Source organism: Thermobia domestica, chromosome 1, assembly GCF_964235325.1.
Source record: "Thermobia domestica chromosome 1, izTheDome1.hap1.1, whole genome shotgun sequence".
Lineage (NCBI taxonomy): Eukaryota > Metazoa > Arthropoda > Insecta > Zygentoma > Lepismatidae > Thermobia > Thermobia domestica.
This window is the reverse complement of record NC_137454.1, coordinates 375,807,083-375,834,354: the sequence shown is the minus strand read 5'-3', so window position 1 is coordinate 375,834,354 and position 27,272 is coordinate 375,807,083. Positions and strand designations below refer to the sequence as shown.

General features: G+C 34.0%; 2 protein-coding genes across 2 annotated transcripts in view; both read right to left on the bottom strand.

Moving 5' to 3' along the window:
- Nucleotides 1–1,897: 1,897 nt before the first annotated feature.
- The window catches only part of LOC145664528 (uncharacterized), a 61,646-nt gene continuing 36,271 nt past the window's right edge, over nt 1,898–27,272 (bottom strand). The window contains exon 2 of the mRNA XM_081731274.1: nt 1,898–6,852. Coding sequence (XP_081587400.1) covers nt 4,395–6,656 — 2,262 coding nt within the window. The 5' untranslated portion in view covers nt 6,657–6,852 and the 3' untranslated portion in view covers nt 1,898–4,394. The remainder of the gene's footprint in view (nt 6,853–27,272) is intronic.
- On the bottom strand, nt 11,753–14,878 carry LOC145682427 (uncharacterized). Its single transcript, XM_081754065.1, has 2 exons — nt 14,330–14,878; nt 11,753–13,153 (listed from the first exon to the last, which is right to left on the bottom strand). The coding sequence occupies exons 1-2, from the start codon at nt 14,876–14,878 to the stop codon at nt 11,753–11,755; spliced, it is 1,950 nt and encodes a 649-aa protein (XP_081610191.1).

Below are 27,272 nucleotides of genomic sequence, written 5' to 3'. Positions count from 1 at the left end.
CTACAAGTTTTTGAATGAAAATACAAAGATATTTCACCTTAATATTAAACCATAAATACATTAACAGAAATATTTTCCTCATTTCTGAGAAAACATTTCTCGGGATATAACTTGCCCTGCATTTGTGCTATTCATATCTATATCTATATCTATCTATCTATTTATTTATCTATCTATCTATCTATCTATCTATCTATCTATCTATCTATCTATCTATCTATCTATCTATCTATCTATCTATATTACAAAGTGCTCATATCAAAACCTACCATGAAATTGAACTCAGAGAAAGGAATTCTCACAGAAGCACTACTTACAAAATTACAACTACTATTGTGAACTGGAAAGATTTGAAAGCTATAATGAAAAGACGCTCCCTCTGAACGCTCCAATGTAGGTTACTTTGCGAATAGGCATTGCATACTAATGTCAGTTACGCTTACGTTTTTGATGTTGACAAACCAAACAATTTCTAACTGATAAAATACTGTAGGCATAAACAAACTCTTTACAATACTGGTGCCATAATCTTATTACATTTCTTTGAGTAATTGTTATAACTTCCATGTTATACTATAACCAGGAAGTATTGAATTAAGTAGAAAATAAATAATGTAAATTCAGATAGACCAGATTTGGGTAAAGACCTGCGATTCCCATATCGACGTCTGTTTGTGTCTATGTACGTTCAGAGAATATTTCGTAAGCGATAAATCACGTAAAAGCGTACATATAAACACGGGGCCCTACACAACTTTCTATCTGGTTCAATATTCGTGAAGGCCCTAACATTTAACATGCAATACCTTTTAAACGGTACCAGCTACGGTAAAATTCTTTACACCAATGAATTTCGGAGAAAATTTTACATGAATTTGATGTATTATTTGCATCTATTCCCATTTTAAAAATTGAAAGTTTAATCCTATATGGCGGATCCAATATGGCGGCCGGGGTAGGTAGCATGTGTACGAGAAGCAGTATTTAATCCAATTGGTTTTTCGTATGCCCGCACTCATATCTCGTTACATCTAAAAAAAAACTAAAAGCAATTTTGTGTTCGAGCGTTATATTAGTGTGTGATTGAATTCCGGAAATACGGAGGATCATAAATATGCAAATTACTAGCATGGGCAGCTAAAATTAGTGCAATACACGTTGGAGTGTAGAGAACTTTGCATTTGAATCAAGTGTACACGAGTGCCGAAGATAGACTTCGCGAATTTACCTTGTGAGACCGAAGAAAGCAATTAGCAGTGAAAAAGAATCGTAGGGTATAACTTTTTATTTACTGGTCTATTTAAAGTGTACTATATCGGGAAATCATACATTTTCTGCAGTATTAGTAAATATATATATATACTGTATTGCGTACGAAAACTTTAACAGAAAAAATCTCATAGTTTATTTCACAAGAATATTTTTGTAAATGTTCTATTTTACACCTCAATTAGGATTTAAATGTGGTTCCTTAGCAGTTATAGTGGCATCCAAACATGAACTGAATGAGTTAATGGCAGAGTGTAATATGTGAGAATGTTTGTTCGTAGTTTATGCAGTGAAGAAACAACTAAATATCTAATGTACTAAACGTTTCCTTTGCACTTAACACAACATAATTGTAATTATCAATGATAGTACATACACGAGGGCTTACAAAATCAGACGTAGGTCCAATCTACATTCTGACAAAGACTTCTTGTAACGATGTGTTTTTTGCTGACAGATTTTTCTCAAATTCCTGGTCTCATTTTGTCAGTCATAGTTCAATGAAATTGGAGATATGCTAATTCTTAGAAACTCAATTTAAACATGTTATAAAAATATTTATTACTTACGATCATACAAACATCTTTCAACGAAATGTAATAAAATTGCTAACATTGTAAGACCTGGATGCAAACGAAAATATTTCAGTGTGTATAAGAACAATGTATTGACAAATTACAGGTACACTAAATTATTTTGTTTGAAACTACTTGTCATTAATTTTCACAATAGTAATTAAGAGTAGGTATACTAAAATTACAAAGAAATCTCTTTAAAGCTATTTATTAACAACGCAGGTACATTTACAATCACTTTACTTTTCTTATCAAATGCAAAGAAGTAATGTTGAAATAATACAAAATAACATTAAACAAATAACAAATTAAAAGCATTTAAAAACTTACAAAATATTTAGAAGATATTTATTTTCAATTGCAAGTCTTCAACGATGGACTCCCTACCAGGTGGAGTAGTAAAGTATTTGGAACGATTATACCAAATCGTTTCAAATAATTCAGCGTATAATAAGATGTTAACATATAATTAAATTCACTTATTTTGCCCTACCGCAATTGTTCGCTAGTTTTTCCACATATATAACTTTTACTTTCTTCATATTTCTAAACACTACAATAATAATTGATAAAACACTGCATTAAACACGTCCACAGAATGTATTTAGTCAAGGAGGGAGCAGGATTTATACAAGCATAAACAAAAACAGGTATAGCATATAATAGAAATTTCTGGCCAACTTAAAATGACCATCTAACTTCTACCTTCTAAGTGCTATCTTAGCCTAAGAGAATATTTGAGCATCCCCCATTTTCCAGGAATATTTCATAAGCTGAGTTATTACTGCATTTGTCTATACTGATATGCTCTGACTGGAAAGTAATAATATAAAGGAATATTGATAACCAAAATGAAAATCAATGTAGGATAAATATTGTTTTGTAACTCTTGGCATCTTGGTCTACTCTTGTCTCTTCAAATGGTATTTCTGAAATTGATTCAATGCTTCATGTACACCTTCCAGTACCGTGGTCACTGTACTTACATACGTTTAATATTACACAAGTATGGTACTGTTGAAAATCAAGTTTTAAATAGTTACGCTGTCCACAGTTGTTAGCAATATCGTAGCAAAAATATAAACGAGCATAGTCTAGGATATAATCCTACGTTTCTCTCAAGAGTAATGTGAATTATATTTAGAAGTGAAACCATTAAAAATTGTCGATTCAATGCTGTACAGAATTTGAACTTAGTACATATTTTGAACCGTGTTACTTTTCTATTCAACAAGTGACATGTGTGTCAATGTTTAAGGATTCTTTTTTTAGAGTTTAATTAAAATATTTAGCTCCTTCTCAGTACTTTTTAAAATATGTGAAATGCTTAGAAAAATACATAAAACTGAAACTTTATACAACGCATTAAAACGATTATATAAATACATCGCTTCATATTGTGTAGACATATTGTTTACAAATATAATTTCCACATAAAAAATATTTTGTAGGTTTTATAATTTCCTTGTAATCTTTGTATTCTCAGGCTTCCTAGCTTGTTGTGTTATGTGCCGTCTTACATAACAACGGATATAAAATTACGATGAGTTTATTTTTGATCATTTTAACCAGGATCCTACCCTCATCATTAATGGAAGTATATTATGAAAGGTTTAACACTTTTATATTTATAATATTTGTTATAGCAGTTAATCCTCTTCGATTCTACTTTAATCGTTTGAAAAATGGAGCGACATCGATCCACAAAAGGGTGAATTTTTGTGTTGCAAGATAACATACCAGTAATTCCGTGAAAAAGGTTAATTTCTACGCAAAAATATATCTTTCTATAATTTTAACTTTTGGTGTAATAAAAAAAACAGAAATGGTTAGACTTAGTTTTTATAGAATCATTATATTTTGTTTTAAATGAAATCTACATGTTTAGCAAACTGAACCACATACCTGTAAACAACACTAGTCATTATTACTGTATGATTTTCTCCACTATTTTATACAGTTTATGAGACTTCATTAATGCTCAAATATTATTTAAGATCGTTTAGAGATAAGTTTAATATTCTGATAGCATTTTTTTCTGTTTTTGGTTACTTACATCTTTTTATTTGCTTTAGGATATGCCTTAGAATCGATTTTACTCGGGACTATAACACACAGTATATCATCCCCTACAATCTAAGAACAATTGGCGTATAGCAACACAATACGTATGCTGTAAAAAATAATTTTCACTAATATACTGACTAAGGTAAACTAAAATGGAAAATGTAACTTTGACGTAAACTGCTGCATAATGTGTACCACACTTTAGAGCGGAATCAATAACGTAATCTCTCATCTGAAATACAAGTAGGTCTTTCATGATAAAGGAGTAATTTCTATAAGTGAATTTCTACTTCTGTATTTTACAGTAATGCAGCTTTCCGCTACTTGGAAGTGTTTATATCTGGAATGCATATCTTGGTTGACAAATATCAAGTGTATTTTCCATATTTTCTTATAATTTTCTACTTTCTTTGACTTCTCTTAGCCTTAATATGTTAATAGTGTTATATAAAGAAACACACGTTTCAGTGTTTATGAGCCAATTTACAATTTACAGAGTCCTAACAGGGAGAGGGATTGCAATGTCCAATCTTCCACCGACTCAACAAGGGAGTCTTGTACTGCTGAGGGTTCAAAACATCTTAAGTTGTTAGCTGTTATTTTGGCCACATTTTTTCCTTCAGAAGAAATATAAATATTTCGATCTTGTAACCTTAAAAATCGGAAAACGTCACAAGAACAATAAAAAGGGTTATGGTTTATGTTCATTATAATAGTTGAATTCGATTCTTCAGTACCTACATTAAGCTCCCATGATTTCAAATTAACAGAAGCTATTTGATTATTCTCAAAACCAATAGTTAAATTGCATGATGTGAATTTCAAATCATAAGATGTAATTTCTTTGATAATGTTATAATTCAGATTTAAATGTTTTAAATATCTTTGTTTATTTTGAAAATTCCAATCGATTTCTGATATTAAATTATTTGAAAGATCTAAGTACCTCAAATTTGGAGCATCTATGGGGCCAATATATGTAATACGATTGTTTGAAATATCTAAATACAGAAGGTTGATATAGTTACAATGCATTCTAACTTCTTTAATTTTATTATTAGCGAACTTAATTTTCTGAAAAGCAAAAATAGGTCGTAGCAGGGAATAGCAGGAACAATTTAAATCTTCATTGTATTGGTTGTATGATAAATTTATTCTCACTGCGCTCTTGAAATGAAATAGTGTACATTTAAAATCGTAAATTTTGTTATGACTTAAATCAAGTATTCGTAAATTTGTTAAAGTTAATAGTGTTTTAGGAACTGTGGTTAATTTATTGTTATTCAAGAATAAGATTTCGATATAATGAGTTCCATTGAACGTTTCATTGTGTAAATCAATTAGCTGATTATGACTTAAATCCAAATAAATTAATCGAAGCAAATTATGCAAAGTAGTGGAAGAAATGTTATTTAACAAGTTATAGCTTAAATCCAAGAATCCGTACGTTATACGGAACGAACCAACAAAAGCGTTCTCATGTAAATGTGATATTTTATTATGACTTAAATCTAGTTGATTTAAGAAGCTGAGATTATAAAAAGCATAAGAGTTAATCTCTTTTAAAAAATTATAACTTATATTTACGTGTTGAAGTTCTCTGTAGGCAAGAAAATTTGGCATAATGCTGATGCCATTTTCACTAAGATTCAATACCACTATCTCCAACTGATTTTTTAGAACATTAGATACATTTGTGGCAAGACTGCAATTACTAAGAAGTAAAACTTCAATGAATGCATTTAAATACTCACTGCCATTAATATCAGATAGAATTGATATTGGATTGTTGCTCAATCCCAGTGTTCTTAAAGATGTCAGATTTCTCAACGCTCCCTTTTCGATGTAGCTAATATTGCAAGAATGAATATCTAAGAATGTTAGATTCACTAAGGGAGAAATAAAATTTCCAATACTCTTGAAGTAGTTGTTGCTTAGATCTAACTCCAAAAGATTTCCCAGAGATTGGAATAAATTCATCGGAAGAGTCTCTAAATTGTTGTTAGCAAGATAAAGATTTACAAGGCTGTACAATCTACTAAATAACTCTTCATCAAGTTCCTCAAGTTGGTTTCCAGACAAATACAAATATTTTAACTTCTCGAGATTTTGAAATATTAATCTGGGTAAAGAATGCAATTCGTTATTTGACAAATCCAATGATGTTAAGTTCAGAGTATTCTGAAATATTTGTTCTGGAAGCTTACTTAAATTTGTGTGTAAAATAGCAAGTACTTTTAAACTGTCCGGAAAAAGAATGTTAGGTAATTGACTTACATATACATTATCTATATTTATAGCGTATAGTTCTATACCATAAAATTCCGCGGTATTAAGTTTCAGTACATAGCTATCTGAAGTTGCATTTTCTATTAAAATGTTGGTGTCTTTTGACATATACTGTTGAGACTTTTGGAAAGAGATCACGTTTTCCCTTATCTGTGAACAATTGTAAAAATATAATTTGACCTTCGTGAGGATCTTTCCTAGGTTTGTAATTTTAGGATAATTTGCAACAAGAGTATCACTGTGACAATTAAATCTAACCCTGGCAAAAGAACTCTCATGATGAAGTGTAATTGTTATGGCATTAGGACAATAAATTTGCACTTCTTTCAGGCTTTCAAATAGTTTGCATTCTTTGAACTCCCTTATGTTTTCCAAGATTTCACCAAAACTGCTGTGGTCAAAAGTTACTACAAAGTAAAAGTAAACCAGAATCTTCATATGAAGAACTACCATCATAAATACACAAATAGCAGCTAACTATTTCTATGGCTGATATTCCACCTCACTCTGATATCGTACAGAATTGTATGAATAATGTAATACATCAACTCATTTTTGCTCTTAGTTGCTTACTGTAACAATATTCAACACACCGGTGCGTCTGAAGGAGTGAAACCAGTGATCACGCGATACTTCTTACTGGATTCTACTTCTGAAACAATAAAATTACATTTATTTAGATACATTAATTGATTAAATTTTTTTTCGGTGAGATAATTGTAACAAAAATGTACTTATCACCTCTGAAACTTCCTGATGTATGTGAAAACTGGTCACAGCATTCTGAATTTCCTGGATATGCATTTATCGAATGTGAACAAAATTATAATAGACATTTACAAAAAATCTTAACACAAGAATAATTTTTTCAAACTATATCGCCTCTTTCTGATTTTGTCAGAAGTAACTAACCAACCACTATTGTGCCGTTGGAAATGAAATGTTCATTCACAAAATATCATGAAATATATTAGTTAGCAATTTTAGGATTTATGGAATATTTTATACCATGTCGTAGTATCGTCTTTGACCGCTTATTTAGGTTTCATAACAGGTATTTAAGCCGGTTTTGTTTACTGGTCAAGTCAAAGATGGACCAAAGAACACTGCAGATGTGTTTTGGAACCAGATGGTCAACTTGGTGGTGCCAAGTGGGGGCGGAGGGGTGTGTCCTTTTTTTTTAAGGCAAATTTCAAAAAATGTTTACGCCTTTAGTTTTCAGGATATCAAATTGAAACTTTGGATACGGATTGTGTACTTTTCAGTATTTTTTTTAGATTCCTACGTAAAACCGGACACGGGCTCGAGGAACGCAAGTATTCCAAGGGGGTGATTTGCTCCAGAAAAAATTCCGGCTTTTCCAAATTTTTCCGGTTCAGATGAGTGATACGGACATGTGAGTGGTACCATTAGAAATGCCGCACTATACTAAAGAACATGGAGTTCGAACCACGGCTGTAGGCCAAAAATTCAAACAATTTTTCCGCCCTTTATTTTCAAGATACAAGATTGAAACTTTAAACACGTATTGTGTTCATAACAACATATATTTTTAAGGAAATCCAGATCCTTACGTGAACCCAGTCACGGGCCAGAGGGGCAAAGTGTCTCAGCGGGATTTTTTTTTAAATCTGAGTTTTTCTCGATTTTTCCGGTTCAGGTGCATGCTACGGACAAGCAAGTGGTACCGTTGAAAAGAACTTGTTATGCTGAGAAAATTGCATTTCAACCATGAATAATAAATAGTAAAGACGCAGTAAATTTTTAAGTATATGAAAAAATTGGTCACCTTCAAACTTTCAAAAATTTCTCCCGACCTTAGTTTTCAAGATACAAGATTGAAATTTTGCACATATATTGTGTTCATAACAATGTATTTTTTAAGCGAAAAATCATATCACTATGTGAACCCAGGGTTGGGCAAAAGGGCGCAAAAGTTTCGAATTTTTCTTTCGTAAAAACTTTCGTTTTTCCCGATTTTCCCGTTTTTGGTGTATAATACGGACAAGCAAGTAATACCGTTAGAAAGTATGTTCTATTCTAAAAGAAACGAGATCTGATCCATGATAGTAGTAGAAAATGGATCGATCTGGGCCATATGAGGCGATATGAGGCCATACTTGTTCAACTCAGGAGCCCCTGGGAAACTGAACACCTTACACCGTGAACCCACGGTCTTTTACGACCTCCATTTTAGGGGTGAATTATTCCCTTTTATGAGCACTTATTGGGGGGTGTACTCGTTCTCTTTTATGAGCACTTTTTAGGGGTGAACTCGTTCTCTTTTATGAGCATATTTTTCAACCCCCATTTGAACATAGCAGATAACACATAAGATTACGAACACAAAGAAGAGCAGATAACACATAGCAGAGAGTAAGTAGCATAGCAAGGGTGAACTCGTTCCCTTTATGACATATTTTCCAACCCCTATTCTAACATACTACCTAACATAGCAAGAGTGTATTCATTTCCACCCCTAATTGAACAAAGCATAGATTTAGACTCGTTCTCTTTTATGACCTCCATTTTAGGGGTGAACTCGTTTACTTTTATGAGCATATTTTCCATCCCGTATTTTAACATAGCCGAAGTTACATAAGATTCATTCCCTTTTTTCAACCCCTATTTTAGCAGACAATGAATACCTATGTAACATAGCAAAGGGGGTGTACATAAGACTATGTAACATGGCTTATTTTCCAACCCCTATTTTAACATAACGGAAATGACATAAGAATACGTAACATAGCAGAGCTAATAAAAGACTATGGCTAATTTTTCAACCCTTATTTTAAAATAACAGAAATTACATAAGAATACGAACACATAGAAGAGCAGATAACAAACTTTTACAACCCCCTATTTGAACATTTTACCATAGCAAAGAATATATGGAGACTACGAACACATAGCAGGGATGTATTCATTCCCATTTATGATCATTTTTAGGGGTGTATTCGTTCTCTTTTATGACCACTTTTTCCACCTCTTATTTTACCATAGCAGAAATTACACTGAGACTACGAACACACAGCAGAGCAGAGAATACATGATTCATTCTCTTTTAAGGAGTGTACTCGTTCTCTTTTATGATCACTTTTCCAACCCTTATTTTACCATAGCAGAAATTACATAAGACTACGAACACATAGCAGAAACATTTACATTTCCGATTCGATACGCCTCTTTGAACCGATTTGGATAAAACTCGGTATATAGAGGTTTTCGAACACGCTGATTACCTGGGTCTTATACTTTTTGTGGGATACGTCCTTTGTATGAGAATTTTAACCGATTTGGATGAAACTCGGTATGTAGGGGTTTTTGAACATACTGATTACGAATATCATATTTATTTTTACCTGGGTCGTATAGTTTATGTGGGATACGACCTTTGTATAAAAATTTTAAACGATTTGGATAAAACTCGGTATATGGGGGTTTTCGAACATGCTGATTACCTGGATCTTATAGTTTATGTGGGATACGCCCTTTGTATAAAAATTTTAATCGATTTGGATAAAACTCGGTATATGGGGGTTTTCGAACATGCTGATTACCTGGGTCTTATAGTTTATGTGGGATACGCTCTTTGTATAAAAATTTTAATCGATTTGGATAAAACTCGGTATATGGGGGTTTTCGAACATGCTGATTACCTGGATCTTATAGTTTATGTGGGATACGCCTTTGTATAAAAATTTTAATCGATTTGGATAAAACTCGGTATAAGGGGGTTTTCGAACATGCTGATTACCTGGGTCTTATAGTTTATGTGGGATAGGCTCTTTGTATGACACTTAAAACGTAATAACTCGGAAACGAAGCAACGTATTGAGGTGCTATTTCCACATTTAGTAATTGGTCATCAACTATTACAAGTTTCAAAAATAATGGTCATCGAGGTCAAAGGTCAAAATACTTAAAAACTAATAACTCGAAAACGGAGCCAAATATTGAGGTGGTGTTTCCACATTCATCAACAACTACAAGTTCCAAAAATACCAACCATCGAGGTCAAAGGTAAAATACTTAAAACCTAATAACTCGAAAACGGAGCCAAATATTGAGGTGGTATTTCCACATTTAGTAATTGATCACGAACTACTACAAGTTCCAATAGTGCTGACTATCGAGGTCAAAGGTCAAATATTTAAGCCTGTGTGTGACCTATTCAGTTTTGTACCAAGCAGAGAGAAGTGAAGAATGAATAAATATGACTGGCTTACTTCGAGAAAGAAAGCAAAGATATGCCATTTTAAGTAGCTGAGAATTTTAAATCATCTTGTACTATTTAAACAAACGAAAGGATAAATTTGAATGACCTATTCAATTTTGTATCAACAAGAAATGCCATTTTAACTAACTCAGACTTTTATCCCATTTTGTACTACTCCAATAATCGAAGGAATACCAACCAGAATAAAATGAAGTGAAGAATGAATAAAATTTAGGTGGATTATTTTGTTTTGTACCAACTGGAAAAGAGAAGAAGAGCTACTTTAACTAGCTTAGAATTTTATATCATTATATACTGTTTAAACAAACAAAAATTGACCATTTTAACTAGCTCAGAATTTATGTAACTTTTGAAATACTGAAATGTTCTATTTTCTGTATCAATGAGAAAAACCGTAGAAGGATCATAATTTCTGTAACGAAAGAATATTTTCGATGTTCTACTTTTTTATACCAACGAGAAAAAATGAACTAGCTGAATATTTTATATAATCTTGTACTATTCAATTTTGTACCAGTGAGAAAACTGGCTCAGAATTTGATTGGTCTATTTAGTTTTGTACCAACCTAAGAAAAGGCGATGATGATGTATGAAGGGGTGATATGTTTATGTACTTATTTACAAATCACACATATCACATCCAAAGCTAATGAACTGTATGATTAAACCCATTTTACTGATTCACTCAGATATCATGAAGGAACGAGAAATAAGACTTGACGAATATTTTAGATGTTACTTGCTTCAATTCTTATTTAAAGGTACATGCGTTAATATGATAAATATAACATGCTTTGTTCATGTGTTAATATACTGATATAATACTTAAATATTAGTACAATAAATTACTTATCTTAACTTCTTTCTGTAGTAATCGTTGCTTGCTGCTAGCTAAACCACATGCTGCTTGCTAACCATTATACTTTGTCTTCGGTCACACATAAACTGAGTAGCACTCTAAAACACTGTGAAGAACATGTAAATCTTGTATATTAATGAACATGAGTGTTTCTCTAAAACCTATGAATAAATACGGTGTATGCTTTTCTGAAACTTAATGAATATGCTTGCCTAGTTGCACTTCACGGCACATTTTCGAATGCACAGACACACTTGAATAGCACACTGAAGGCACTGTTGCCAGCCAATGCAAACACAACTCACTAAAAACTCACCAAAAAATCACTAAAAGAAACACAAAGAATTCACTAAACCACTAAACTATATACAAAAAATGAAACTAATATGAATAAAATAATGCACATATGCAAGCTTATCCATCCTCCCCTCCTTGATTAGACACAATCAATTAATGCTCTAGGGGCAAAGGAATTAATTTAGCAACACTGCGCCGAAAAATGCCACTTTTACACTTCACAGTTGCCACTCGCACTAAATTATCACTGCCCGGATGAACTTCTTCAATCACACCTAACTTCCACACTTGAGGAGGAACATTGTCTTCTTTTAACAATACGACCATGCCCGGTTGTAAATTAGGTTGAGCTGACTTCCATTTTCTTCTTTGTTGTAACTGGTTGAGGTAATCTCTTGACCAACGTTTCCAAATATGCTGCTTCATTTGTTGAATCCGTTGCCATCTTCCTAGTCTGTTGATAGGCACGTCTAGTAGATCTGGTTCCGGAAGGCTGAGAAGTGTAGCTCCCATTAAAAAATGTCCTGGACTGAGATACATTGGATCTGTAGGATCGTTGGAAATGGCTGTCAATGGTCTTGAATTTAGAATGGCTTCAATTTGAATAAGTAACGTGTTCAACTCTTCATATGTCAGACTTGCAGTTCCTGCTATACGCCGTAGGTGGTACTTCATGGATTTTATTGAACTTTCCCATGACCCCATGTGAGGAGATCTGGCAGGAATGAATTTCCATTCTAAACCTTCTTGAGCTGAGTATTCCAGGATGTCCTTTCTGTTAGTCTTGGATTCAAAAAATTGTTGCAATTCTCGATTGGCGCCAACAAAGTTTGAACCATTGTCGCTACAGATAGGTAAGCATTTTCCTCGCCTAGCAATAAATCTCTTCAATGCTGCGATGAAGGCTTGAGAACTTAAGTCTGAAACTATTTCTATGTGAACTGCTCTAGTGGCTAAACAGATGAACAACGCTGCATAGACTTTCATTTGAATTTTGGTGCGAATTGTGGGCTTGACATAAAAGAATCCTGCGTAGTCCACTCCCACGTGTACAAATGGTCTTGCTTCATTTACTCTTTCCTTGGGTAAGTGTCCCATTAACTGTGATGAACTTGTTGATCTCCACTTGAAACAAACCAAACAATTGTGTACTATTGCCTTCACCATCTTCTTAGCTCTTGGAATCCAATATCTGGTACGCAAAGATGCAATAAGAAGCTGTGGTCCTGCATGAAGCAACCTTTTATGTTCTTCTTTGACTATCAGATGGGTGAAATGATGTTCTGCAGGTACGATGAATTGATGCTTGTTGTCGTACTCCAAGTTTGAATGTTCCAATGTTCCTCCTACTCTTAGCATTCCTTCCGTGTCCAGAAATGGAAAAAGATCCTTGATTGGGCTCTTTGTTGAAACTTCCATTTGTTGTTGCAAGTTCAATATTTCTTCATGATAAGTAGTATGTTGTACTAACTTGATACATCTGTGTAACGCTAAACGAAGTTCCGAAGCGTCAAGACTATCAGTTTTTCTTTCTGATTTCTTAGAAAGACAATTCTGTTTGAATCGCAAACAATATGCTACTACTTTCAACATTTTGTTTAAGGATGAATATCTTTTCATAAAGCTTGTTTCATGAACTGCCACCAAACTTATCATGACTTTCTTCTCTTCTGGAATATTACCCGGCTCATTTTGTTCTTGACATGGCCATTCTGCTGTGTGAAGAAACTCTGGACCATGCCACCATTCTCGAGACTGAATAAGAGTATTGGGATCCGCTCCTCGACTAACTATGTCTGTCGCATTTTCTTTACTAGGCACGTGGTGCCATTGATTGATTGATGTGATTCTCTGAATTTGAGCCACCCTGTTGGATACAAATGTCTTCCAACGATTGGGAGGTGATTTGATCCATGACAAAACTATCGTCGAGTCTGTCCACAGGTGTATACCACTGACCTCTATATTCAATATGGATAGCGTTTTGTCTATTAGCTTCGAAAGTAACAGTGTTCCACATAATTCCAATCTAGGCAAAGTTTGCTTCTTCAGTGGTGCAACCTTCGACTTTGAACAAAGTAAATTGACTTCAATGTTTCCTTGATCGTCTGTAGCCCTGATGTATACTACTGTTCCAAAATTTTCTTCACTTGCATCGCAAAAACCATGTAATTGAATTTCCTTAACGTTCTCCGAAGATATTACGTTTCTTGTAATTTGTATCTTCGCCATCGCAGGTAACCAAGACATTAATTGATTCCACTCAACTTGTAAGACTGTGTCTAATAGGTCATTCCAATCCATCCCTGTCTTCCACAACTTCTGTAAGAAATTCTTGTATTTGATGACAATTGGAGAGATTAGACCTAATGGATCGAAGATAGATGACACTATGCTGACAACTTGTCTTTTTGTCATTGCAACATTACCTTCTGGTGCAGTTCCGTGTTTACAAATTTTGTTCAAAATTATAAGTTTGTCTGTTAATGGAATCCATGCTATTCCTAAAGTCTTAACACCGTCTTGCTGACCAAGTATGATTGGCTGTTGTTTTTCCCTGAAGTCTTCAGGAACTCCTTGAAGTACTTCTTCTTTGTTAGAACTCCATTTACAAAGCTTGAAACCTGCTCTGCTTAAAATATTAATAAGATCCTTCTGTAGTTCTAAGGCCTTTGACACGTTTGGTACTGATTTTAACACATCATCAATGTAGAAATTGTGCTTTATTACTTCTGCTGCTTCTGGAAATTCCTTGGAATTTTCCTCCGCTATTTGCTTCAGACATCTTGTTGCCAAGAAGGATGCTGACGAAGTCCCGTACGTCACTGTTTGTAACTCATACGACTTTATCGGTTCTTCTACTGAATTTCTCCAAAGGATGCGTTGTAAACACTTGTCCTCATCATGAATTAATATTTGGCGGTACATTTTCTCTAAGTCTGCTGTAAATGCAACTGAATACAACCGAAACCTTAAAATAATGGAGTACAAGTCATCTTGAACAATTGGCCCAACTTGAAGAATGTCATTCAATGATTTGCCATTAGACGTTTTTGCACTTGCATCAAAAACCACTCTTAATTTAGTTGTTGTACTGTCCATCTTGAATACAGGATGATGTGGAAGATAACAACTGCTGCTGCTGTTCACGTCTTCTTCTGTAACTTTTTGCATGTGACCCAAACTTAAATACTCATCCATGAAGGCGGCATATTGTTTATGAAACTCAGGATTTTGTAGCAATCTTCTTTCAAGCTGCTTAAATCTTTGTAGTGCCATGTTGTAAGACTCTCCTAAAACTGCATTCTCTTCCTTCTTTGGTAATTTGACAATAAATCTTCCGTCTCCATTTCTGGTTGTATTTTGTAAAAAATGCTTCTCACAATTTTCTTCTTCCGGCGTGTAAATCTTAGTCTGAAGATCTTCGAGTTCCCAGAATTTTCTCAATTGTGTATCCAAGTCTGTCTCCATCTGAGCAAAACATGAAATTACCGACTGGTTGGCTTCTTCGGGTATTGAAGGCATATTTCCGACGACAACGTATCCTAGCTTCGTTTCCTGCAAAACTGGATAATGTCCTTTTCTAGTCTTCTGGCCTGGCTCGAGGAGACTGTAGAATAACCCCGCACCTATAAGCATGTCCTCTGACGACGAGCGATGAAAATTTGGATCGGCTAAGCAAATATCCTTTGGCAAGTTCCAATTACTGTAATCGATATCCTTAGAAGGTATGCAACCTGTAATGTTTGGCAATACTAAACAATCGACCAATGCATTAAAATCACATGTTCTTTAATAAATATGAACTTCAACATTGTGCTGAGCTTCGGAGGTTACAGAATTGATTCCTCTAATGGGAACACGATTTTTCGTTTTCTTGAGACCTAATCTATGAACTAAAGCTTCGCTTACAAAATTCGATTGAGACGCTGCATCTAATAACACTCTGCATTGTTCAAACGACCTTTAGTGTCTGTTACGTTAACTAACGCTGTTGCTAATAAGACTTGCTGACCATAATTAATCTTAAATGAGCAATAAGAGTCCTGTGGTTGAACCTTAACCTGATTCTGTTCCTTAACTTTAGGTACGTTAGTATTATTGTTATTTGTTTTGCTTGAACTGTCTTTGTTAGTAGCCTCCTGAGCAGTATCTTCATGCAACAGTGTATTATGCTTAAAATTACATTTCTTACAAGTACTTGATTTGCATGCCTTTACTTGATGTTTATTACCTAAGCAATTAAAACATAGTTTATTTTGCTTCACGAGCTCCTTTCTTTGATTAATGTTGGCACTCAGAAATTCTGGGCAACGAAAAACAGCATGCGTTTCTTTGCTACGGCAAATATTACATGCATTTGGAAGCACAGTAACAAACGAACTCACTTGACTGTTATTCTTTCTTTTTGCTTTGGACTCTACACTTTTGTTGTCATAAGTACTTTCAGATTGAGTAGGACGAATGTTTTCTAACATTTGACAACGACCTTCTAAAAATCAAAATAATTCCGATAACGATGAAAAGGAGTCACTACTTTGCTCAGCTTCCCATTCTCTTTAGCTTGCCGAATCAAGTTTTTCTACTAAATGTTGTGTTAGGAGTACGTCATGCAAAGGTTTGTCCAAATTCAATGCTTCAAGGGCTTGAAAATTACTACGTGCAGTATTTACAAATTGTCTAATATCTTTAGCGTTTTCTTTCATTACTGGCTTGATATTGAGCAACCCTCGTACATATGTCGAAGCTATCAACCGTTTGTTTTCGTAGCGTTCAACAAGAAGCTTCCATGCAATTTCGTAATTTACTTCTACCGTTGGCAGATTTGCTATTAATGTAAACGCTTCTCCCTTGAGTGATGTGCGCAAATATTGAAACTTACAAACTGTACTTAATGATTCGTTATTGTGAATAAGGGAAATGAAAATGTCATTAAAGGGCGACCACTCCTCGTATTTACCGCAAAATGTGGGCAAGGAAATTTTAGGCAATTGTACTGAACTACTACTAGAATTTCCAGCTTTGTTATTTGCTGTCCCTGAATCCGTTTTTTGTTCAAAACTATCAATAAATTCTTGTAACTTAACCTTTGAATCATAATACAGTTCCTCGAATGTAATTCTGTGCGTTTCTTGTTCACCCGTCTCATCCAAGAGCTCTATTTCTGACTGTATCTCATCAAACTTAATAAAAACCCCTTCAAGTGCAACTAGCCTTGTTCTTGCTTCTTGTATGCTAGGTTTATTTTCATTCTGTAGTTTTTGAAGAAATGTCTGTATTCTTGTTGCCTGACCTTTGACCGAAGCACGTTTCTTAATTAATTGACCCAACTGCACTTCTGCCATTGTTTCAGTCCTTCTTTTTTAACTACACAAACCACTGACAATATATTTTACTTTTCACTTCTGAGTGACCTACAAACGTGTAACCTTGAATTCAGCTGGGTTGAATGCATACACACCACTATACTGATATGAACAGCTCTGTCCTGCCTATGACAGCCAGCACCCACACAAACACACACGAGAACGAAGAATGCAGTCACGTTTCTCGTTCTGATATCTGGTGGACGGAGGACCAAAAAAATGATGTTGCTTATGTATGGGGTGATATGTTTATGTACTTTATTTACAAATCACACATATCACATCCAAAGCTAATGAACTGTATGATTAAACCCATTTTACTGATTCACCCAGATATCATGAAGGAACGAGAAATAAGACTTGACGAATATTTTAGATGTTACTTGCTTCAATTCTTATTTAAAGGTACATGCGTTAATATGATAAATATAACATGCTTTGTTCATGTGTTAATATACTGATATAATACTTAAATATTAGTACAATGAATTACTTATATTAACTTCTTTCTGTAGTAATCGTTGCTTGCTGCTAGCTAAACCACATGCTGCTTGCTAACCATTATACTTTGTCTTCGGTCACACATAAACTGAGTAGCACTCTAAAACACTGTGAAGAACATGTAAATCTTGTATATTAATGAACATGAGTGTTTCTCTAAAACCTTTGAATAAATACGGTGTATGCTTTTCTGAAACTTAATGAATATGCTTGCCTAGTTGCACTTCACGGCACATTTTCGAATGCACAGACACACTTGAATAGCACACTGAAGGCACTGTTGCCAGCCAATGCAAACACAACTCACTAAAAACTCACCAAAAAATCACTAAAACAAACACAAAGAATTCACTAAACCACTAAACTATATACAAAAAATGAAACTAATATGAATAAAAATAATGCACATATGCAAGCTTATCCAGGCGAAGAGGGACTATTTTATACAATTTTACTACTCAAATTAAGAATGGAGTATTTAGTTTTGTACCCCCGAGAAAAACAAAGAAATTGCACCATTTTGGAGTATTCAAATAAACAAAGGAATAAATTTGAGTGACATAATTTGTGTCAACTCTAAAAAGGATCATTTTAACTAACTCGAAATCAAATAAACGAAGTAATGCATTTGAATGAGCTATTTAATTTTAAAAACCGAAGCAGGATCATCCTAGCTAGCTGAGTATTTTATACCATTTTGTATTATTTCAACAAACAAAAGGAAAAAGCAAAAAAAGGACCATTTTAACTAGCTGCGAATTTTATATAATTTTATACTAGTCTAATAAACGAAGGCATAAATATGAGTGAGCTATTTAATTTTGTAGAAAAAAACGAAGAAGGACCGTTTTAACTAGTTCAATATTTCTGTACAATTTTGTACCACCCAAATAAACGAAAGAAGAAATTTGGATAATCTATTTTATTTTTGTACCAATCAGAAGAAAATCAAAGAAGGGCAATTTTATCCTTTTTTGTACCGTTAAAAAAACTGAGGATAACTTGAATAGTCTAAGTTTTTGTACTCATTCGAAGAAAAGCAAAGAAGAACCATTTTAAGTAGCTCAGCTTTTTCATACCTAATATTGCCATGAATATAAGGAAAGGAATAAATAAATATGGCTTAGACTTTTATGCCTTTTTTGTATTATTTGTATTAAACAGAAAAAAAGCTACACAAATAAACAAATGAATAACTTTGTAATAACCACAAAAAAGCGAAGAAAGACCATTTTAACTGGCTCAGCTTGATATACCATTTGAGTGGCCTATTCAATTTTGTACCAGCGAGAAATCTCATTTCCAGGCCATGTTTTACTATTTAAACAAACGAAGGGATAAATTCGAGAAAGCGAACATGGACTCAGAATTTTATATCATTTTGTAATACGCAAATAAACGAAGAAATATATTTGGATGGATTATTTAGTTTTGTACGAACCAGAAAAATTTGATTGTATTATTTCCTTTTGTACCAACGAGAAGGATCATTTTTAACTGGCTTAGAATTTTATACCTTTTTGAAAAATTTGTACCAAACCGAAAAAGCAAGGAAATACCATTTAACTAACTAATTATTTTTGTGCTAACCAAAAAAACCGAAGAAAGACGATTTTAACTAGTTCAGAATGTTATATAACATTTTTCTGCTTCACATTTGAGTGATCTATTCAATTTCTTGACCATGTTGCACTATTTAAACAAACAAAGGAATAGATTTGAGTGACCTATTCAGTTTTGTACCAAGCAGAGAAAGGAAAGAACTAACATATTGTACTAATCAAATTTGGGTGGTCTATTTAGTTTTGTCAATTCTTTAACTAGCTCAATATTTCAGTACCATTGTAACTAAGTCAAACAAATGACAGAATAAATTTGAGTGGTTTAAGCAAAGAAGGTCAATGGTAACTAGCTCAGTAATTTGTACCTTTTTGTGCTATTAAAATAAACGAAAGGTTAAATTTGAGTGAAATATTCAATTTTGTACCAAGTAGAAAAAGTTGAAGAATGAATAAATTTTGTTTGCAATTAAAACAGCGGAGAAGGTCTATTTTTAAATAGTTCAATATTTATGTACATTTTGTACTACTCAAATTCTACTTTCTGTACCAAGCAGAGAAAAAAACAAAGAAAGACCATATTCTATTACTCAAACAAACGAAGGATTAAGCTCAGAATTTCTATACGTTTTGTGCTATTTAAATAAACGAAGGAATAAACCTATTCACTTTATAGCAAGCAGAAAAAGTCCCTTTTAATTTTGTACCAACCACGTAAAAAAGGGAGGAAGACCCATTATAACAAGCTCGGTATTTTTATACCATTTTGTATTACACTGATAAATTTGGGTGGTCTATTTCATTTTTTTGTAACAATCAGAAGAAAAGTTCAGAATTTTATACCTTAGTGGTGCTACATTTTGTATATTTTTATGTTATGCAGATCAGTTTATTCATTTCTTTTATAGAAAACAATACACTACTTTCACTGACAATTCAGTTGCCAGATTCCAATGTTTGTAATCTATTAAATTCTTAATATTACAATACTACAAATTGATCCATTTATAAAATAATATAGTTAACACTTAAATTCTCTGTATCCCTTTGTAATTTTAGCCCTAATATGTTCGTCTATTCATGCACAATCAAATGCATATGCTACTGTTATGTTTAATTAATTATTGAAATGTTAAAAACGAAACTTTTGTATATGAGTGTACAATTAAGAACATTTCATCAGTGTTATACGAAAAAAAATAACGTTAGACGTCATAAGACAAACAACTTTTAAAGAAAAAAAACCACAACGAAAATAAGTCACAAGGACTGCTTACGTACAAGTTGTTTGTCACATACTCACTCTCTGAGACTAGTATAAAAGCTTAAAATTTTAGAACCATTTTACCTTTCAATCTTCATCATACTTTGTCTTCGCTACTCCGTCATCTTGCGACTTACAATTGGACTTTGAAGCTTCTACGATGATGGTCAACATCGAGCTGAGAGAGAGACCTCCTAACGTTAAGAGTAAGTTCTTTACCTTTTGAATAATTCAAGTCTCTTTGAAGAAGTAATTTCTTCAGGCAGTCTCCTGCTATGGCCTCAAGTATAACAGCTCTTAAAGCTAAGAATTCATCATTTATTAATGAATACTATTGTAATGTTTTGCAGACCTTTTGAGCTCAATTTTAATACTTAATGTTTGATAATATTACGTCTGCACATTTGTAATAATGATTTAGATATCCTTGTAATAAACATATACATTGAATTCCTTTCTTTAATATACTACCAAATTATTATATAGCTGTTTAACTTGAGTAATAAGATACTAACCACTATACGCATCTAAATTTCATAATCAATAATATATAGACAAATAATTTTAAATTAAACATGGCTTTCCCTAGCGAACAATAGAGACTAATCATTCAAAAGGCGTATTAGCATTTGCTATGCCGATAATAAGAGGCCTACATTATGAAAATACTTCTTCCTGAGCATTGAAATACTACATGTATACATATCTCTGCATGTCTTAATGGTTTCTGGCTTACATTTCTATTTTGGGCTTTAAAACACTTAGTGCAAGAAATATTTACAAAATGGCTCGTAGACAGCACAACAATAATACATCGTCCAGTGCTCCTTCTGTTAATTTCCCTACGTTTATTGATACCTTTTCAAATTCTGACGGTCAAGACGCGGAAACATTCATATAGAATTTTGAAAGATTTTCCTTATTACATAAATTGAATGAAGACACCCAGAAACAGGTCTTCAAACTTTCGTTGACACAGTTTCCAGCGCTTTGGCTTAATAGAAATGAACAGTATTTAAGTTTGTCGTGGTCCGCATTGAAGGACAAATTCTTGGAACAGTTTTCTCCCTCCTCCTCTTCCCTCGAGGCTACACTCTTATTTCAGAAACGACAACAAAACAAAGATGACAAGCTCCTTCCGTTTCTATATGAGAAGTATGATCTGTCTCAGCGCATTTCTCCCCCCATGCCTTTCAAATCGTTTTTGCTGCAAACGATCATATCCCTTCAACCACGTTTTGTACCGCTATTTGCTCAACATCAATTTGATAACTTTTCGCAATTAATAGCAAAAGCACAAATAATAGAAAATTCTGATGCATTGTTAAGATATAGAACTGAGCAGGAAAACAAACATGTAAAATTCCATGATTCTGCTACCTCCACTCCCTCCCCTTCTCTTTCGTCCGAAGAACAGTTAAACAAGATTTCAAAACAGCTCGAGGCGTTACAAGTAAGTTTAACTATGCGAGATGAAGCAACACAGGTTATTGCCACTGTTTCAAAACAACAACTTGAAGAAAATAAGCAAAGTCAGTATCAAAAGAAATCTAGACGTGCTTCCCCTCACAGGTATAATAATAAACAAAACGGTGAAACTAGACAAGCTTCTTCTCAAGGTAATAATAAGAAGAAAAATAGGTTTTCAAATGGCAAGCAAAATTCTAAACGATTTTATCAACAGTATTATGCTGTTCCCCCCTTTCCGTATCACATGCCACCATTTGGGCAGCCTTATGGCTCTCTCTATCCCCACAACGCCTTTCCAGCTTTAGAATATGCACCAATGCCAAAAAACGGGGATCAATAGGGGCTGGGCACCCTGCATCTTTTTGGTTTCCAACCCCGCCATTGAATCAAACTATACCAATATATTCACCTCAGAATTTTAGGCCGAATAATTTCTTGCATGGAAATTCAAAATTAAATCCGGAAGCTCCATCCTTTATACCATCTGCAAAGAGTGCAAACACTCTTCAAGTTAAGCATTCATTTGACTTGCCGTTCAAGTCAAATTCCAGTCAAGGGTTTCATGATAACATTTCTCCGTTACAGATTCATTCTATTACCAATAGTACTAACTGTGAAAATGTTAAGCGTACAATTGATACTCAATATGAATCACATGTCGTTCCTCACCATACCGTTCCGCCTACTCAAACAAATACTAAAGTAACAGTGCCTTTGATATTCAAGAATCAACTTCCTTATGTAACTGGTTCCATTTTGGACCAGCCATATAACTTCTTACTAGATACAGGTGCTATGACGTCACTAATCCATTATTCTTTGGTACCGCGAAATTGCAAGATATTTCAATTAGCTACTAAAGTTTATGGCATAAGTTCGACACCTTTACACTTGACAAAAGCAGCCTATATTCCCATAGTTATATCTGGTAAAACTTTTCAGGTTTTATTCCGTATTTCACCTATCGCCAACATTCCCATTCTACTTTCCAATAAATTCCTAACTAATCATGAGGCAAACATTTCGTACCAAGCTAACACGATCACTCTTACCCATTATGGGGACACACACAGATTTCCCCGGGAAAGTGATAAAGAAACCTCATTGTCCGCTAAAGTCAGTAGAAATTGTAGATTTAACTTCTATGTTAGACAAGGCACGGCGATACCCCCTAATTCAATAAGATATGTACCCCTCACTCTTGACACTCCAGTTTCCAACACGGAATTTGTCATTCAAAATCCTATAATAAAGAATATGCAAGGATGTGTTTTTATGCAAACTGCAGTAAACTCAAATAATATGTATTTACCAATAGTGAATCCCGGAAACTCTAAACGTTATTTGCAGAAAGGTACTCACATTGCTCAGGGCGCTTTGTTACCAAAAGATACACAATCTGCTCACATGTATCTTATCCGCAAAATTTATGAGCCAACAAAAAAGCAAACACGAGATAGGGTTGCCAAACGCCTAGAGAAAATTAAACCTTATATTGATTACAGTAAATTTAATATAAACCCAGATTTAACACAGGAACAGAAAGACAAATTACTTGCGGTATTGAAACGACACCCTACATGTTTTTCTTGGCATAACAAAGATTTTCAGATAATAGATTGTTATTCAGCTACACTCAATGTTGTTGATAGAGAACCATGGACGGTTCCCACCTACACAATACCGTTTAGACTGCGAGCTAGAGTCAAAAAAAAAAATACAAGAGATGATTGATAATGGTATCATCTCAAAATCGGATAGTTTTTATAGAAACAATCTGATTGCTATTCCCAAACGGGACTCGAACCAAGTCCGCTTAGTTCTCGATCTTACGAGGAAGGTCCATAAACCGTGAGAGTTGAATTTTGATGAAAATTTGTGACAAGATTCAGTTCGAGCTTCTAAGTAACGTAGTAATAGTCACTCGATGCGCAAATGCTTCGTTGAGCTGCTACACCGACGCCATCTTGAAATCCTGTAGGCAATGTCCAAGAATACCCTTTTAGCACAAAAATGAAAAAGCTTTTGATATATCTGACTTCAGTATTGTAAACCAAGGTAAATCATCTATATGTGAGAGTACTTCCAGTGCATGACCGCCATCTTGAAAGGCGCCATATTGAATCATCGTCAAATATGATAAATGGCAAGGGGGTCATGTGGGGTATCAAATAGAACTGGAATTTACTCCTGAATTCATTTCCGTAATCAAAGTTTAGATATCTGTTTTCACTTCAGAGTTAAGAGCTCTCTCGCTCATAGGAACATACAAAAACTGAACAAGTAAAATTTGTGATATGAAATGCGGTCGTGCAAACACTTGCATGATTTTAACTAATGCAATAGTAGTTATTTGATCTACAATAGCCATTATACCGATCAGATCTTGAGACTAGTGAGAGATATCGTTAATTAAATTGAAATGCCTGTAGTGAAAAATGGAATAGCAGCACTGTAACAAATTATACCTATTTCAAAATCGCTATATATATGAGTCTGTGTGTGTTGCGATTATGCATAGCATTTAAATGCTGTAATATAAGTTAGGTGGAACGGCACGTATGGTTTTAAAGAATCTGTCTTGAAGTTATTAGAAAATTAACAGAAAAATATTAGAAAAATAATATAAACTATTGCACATAAACAAATATTAACCTACTAACCTTTTGCTCTTCAATTGTGATGATAGAGATCCAAAATGTAGTGATTAGCACACAGCATGATGGAGCAGTGCAAACACTTAACAAATGTACTTTCGTCACAATCTTCATGACCACAGACACTATTTTCTACTAGTCTTCAGAACATTTGTAAATGAACCAACTATTGCTCCTGTTACGTACTCACATTTCTGTCATGCATATGCAAGCATGTCCTTTAGGATTGGCGCACAAAATTGATGTTACACAACAGAATGCATTTTCTTGATGAAAATTCTGCCATATAACTTGTACACCGAACAAGTGAATACCTGCTACAATCAGTTATTTATCACAGTTTTGATATGAAAACTAGTCTTGCCCTTATTAAAAGCAAGTGTTTTATCGTTAAACGTGGAAAGATGCAGATATTTAATTATTTTATATTGAAGGGAAAAGGAAGAAAGAGGCTTGTTTCATGGATTGCAACTCGGAATTGAATCTTGTAATAATCTTTACTGCCACATATTCTCAGCAGTTGTACATGCATTCTCTTATCACTAATAGCAGAACAGACACAAGAAAAGTGAATTCTAAGTTTCCAGGTGTATCTTCTAAGAATTGGCTGTGAACTGATAATTTAAATCTCCTTCATTGTTCAATGTGGCAGCAATAAATCGATTGTATTTAGAGAAACTGTCAATAAATACATTAAAGTATTTTAACTTCGTAATATGCACGATAAATTATAGGTCGTCAAATATGAGTATTGGAAAGGAACGCAATATTCTGCAACAATGATGGTCTTTGCGGAAGGTTTCTAGATTGGAGAATAAAATTTAACACACTATAACGGACCACGTAAAATTGCCTAAAAGAGATTTTTGGTTTGATACAATTCAACGTCCCACACGCCTGCTACGCTAAAGGAGACGTGGACCTAGTGATTATAGTGGAATCCGAACCATTTTGGTCGTTCAACTAATGTGTACCAGTTTATATAATTTTTCTAATATATATCCGAACAATCCCTGTGATATTCTCTACTTGTCAGTACTATTAGGCATGTGTTTCATCGACCAACAGTCTATTCCATCGCACTTTGAAATAGGTATAATTTGTAGCATGCTGATATTTCATTTTTCACTACAGAAATTTCAATTTAATTTACGATTTTTCTTGCTAGTCTCAAGATCTGATTGGTATAGTTGCTATTGTACTGCATTAACTACTGCATTAGTTAAAATCATGCAAGTGCTCGCACGACCGTGTTTCATGACACAAGTTTAACTCGCACAGTTTTTATATGTTCCTGTGAGTAAGAGGGCTCTTAACTCTGAAGTGAAAACAGATATCTAAATTTTGGTTACGGAAATGAATTCAGGAGTAAATTCCAGTTCTATTTGATACGCCACATGACCCCCTTGCCATTTATCATATTTGACGGCGATTCAATATGGCGCCTTTCAAGATGGCGGTCATGCACTGGAAGTATTCTCATATATAGATGATTTACCTTGGTTTACAATACTGAAGTCAGATACATCAAAAGCTTTTTCATTTTTGTGCTAAAAGGGTATTCTTGGACATTGCCTACAGGATTTCAAGATGGCGTCGGTGTAGCAGCTCAACGAAGCATTTGCGCATCGAGTGACTATTACTACGTTACTTAGAAGCTCGAACTGAATCTTGTCACAAATTTTCATCAAAATTCAACTCTCACGGTTTATGGACATTCCTCGTTAGAGAACTTTCTTCTCGTTCAAAACCAGTAAGTGAACTATCTCCAGGTGTTCAAGATATATTAGACCAATTAGCACAGGCTAAGTATAGTATTAAATCTGACATGGAGCAAAGTTTTCATCAGATAAAATTAGATGAAGCAGATCAAGAATTAACTAGCTTCAGTGTTCATCAATTAGGATTTCCACATAGTCTTTTTAAAATGAATACGCTACCCCAAGGTTTTCGTACATCCACATTAATTCTACATAGAATTGTCAAAGATATGTTTCGAGACTTTTCCCCCAAAGAATTTCTTTCGTATGTAGATGATTTAATATTTTTCAATAGTATATTTGATGGTATGCTTAGAGTTCTAGAAAAAGCATTACAAACAGCAGAGAAATTTGGTCTTTTATTTAGTCTCAATAAAACACAATTTGGTGTTCAGAAATTTAAATTCTTAGGCTATATAGTAGATCAGGGCCATATCTCACAGGACCCAGACAAAGTCAAAGCCTTAACTTCCCTCGAACGACCACGCACCCCAAAACAATTAAAAGCATTCTTAGCAGCCTTACAATACAATAGAATGTTTTATAATAAACTATCAATAGTTGCTGCTCCTTTACATAAATTTGCTGCATCGAAAGACAAAAATTTACAGTGGACTCCTGAACTAACTGAAACTTTTGAGAAATTAAAAGAAATGGTCACATCTGCTCCAATATTACAAATTTATAATCCCTCAGCTGAACACATGTTAGTCACAGATGCTAGTTCTGTCGGCTGTGCGGCTGCGCTCCTACAAAAATTACCGAATGAAAAACACTGGTCTATAGTTCAATTTGCTAGTGCTACTCTCCCACCTAGAGTCAAAGCATATCCTATATATTATGCAGAATTATTTGCTGTTTTCTTTGCGCTCCGTAAATTTTACAGATACTTAATAGGAGGACATTTCACCATCTTAACAGACAATTTAGCATTAGTAGCTGTTAAGAAAACCACAAATCTTACTGCACAAATGGTCCGATGGCTAAGCTATATTCAAATCTTTGATTTCACTATTAGGCACATCAAATCAAAACAAAATTCTCTTTGTGATTATCTCTCCAGACATCCTTTGGAATTATCTCCGGAAGAATATGA

Bases quoted from the DNA above. Each gene is read 5' to 3' on its own strand.
- LOC145682427 (XM_081754065.1), bottom strand. From the start codon at position 14,878: ATGGCACTACAAAGATTTAAGCAGCTTGAAAGAAGATTGCTACAAAAT. The intron at 13,154-14,329 runs GTAATAAAGCAC...CGATTCAAACAG, and splicing joins AATTTCCAGAAGCAGCAGAA to AATTGTCTTTCTAAGAAATC.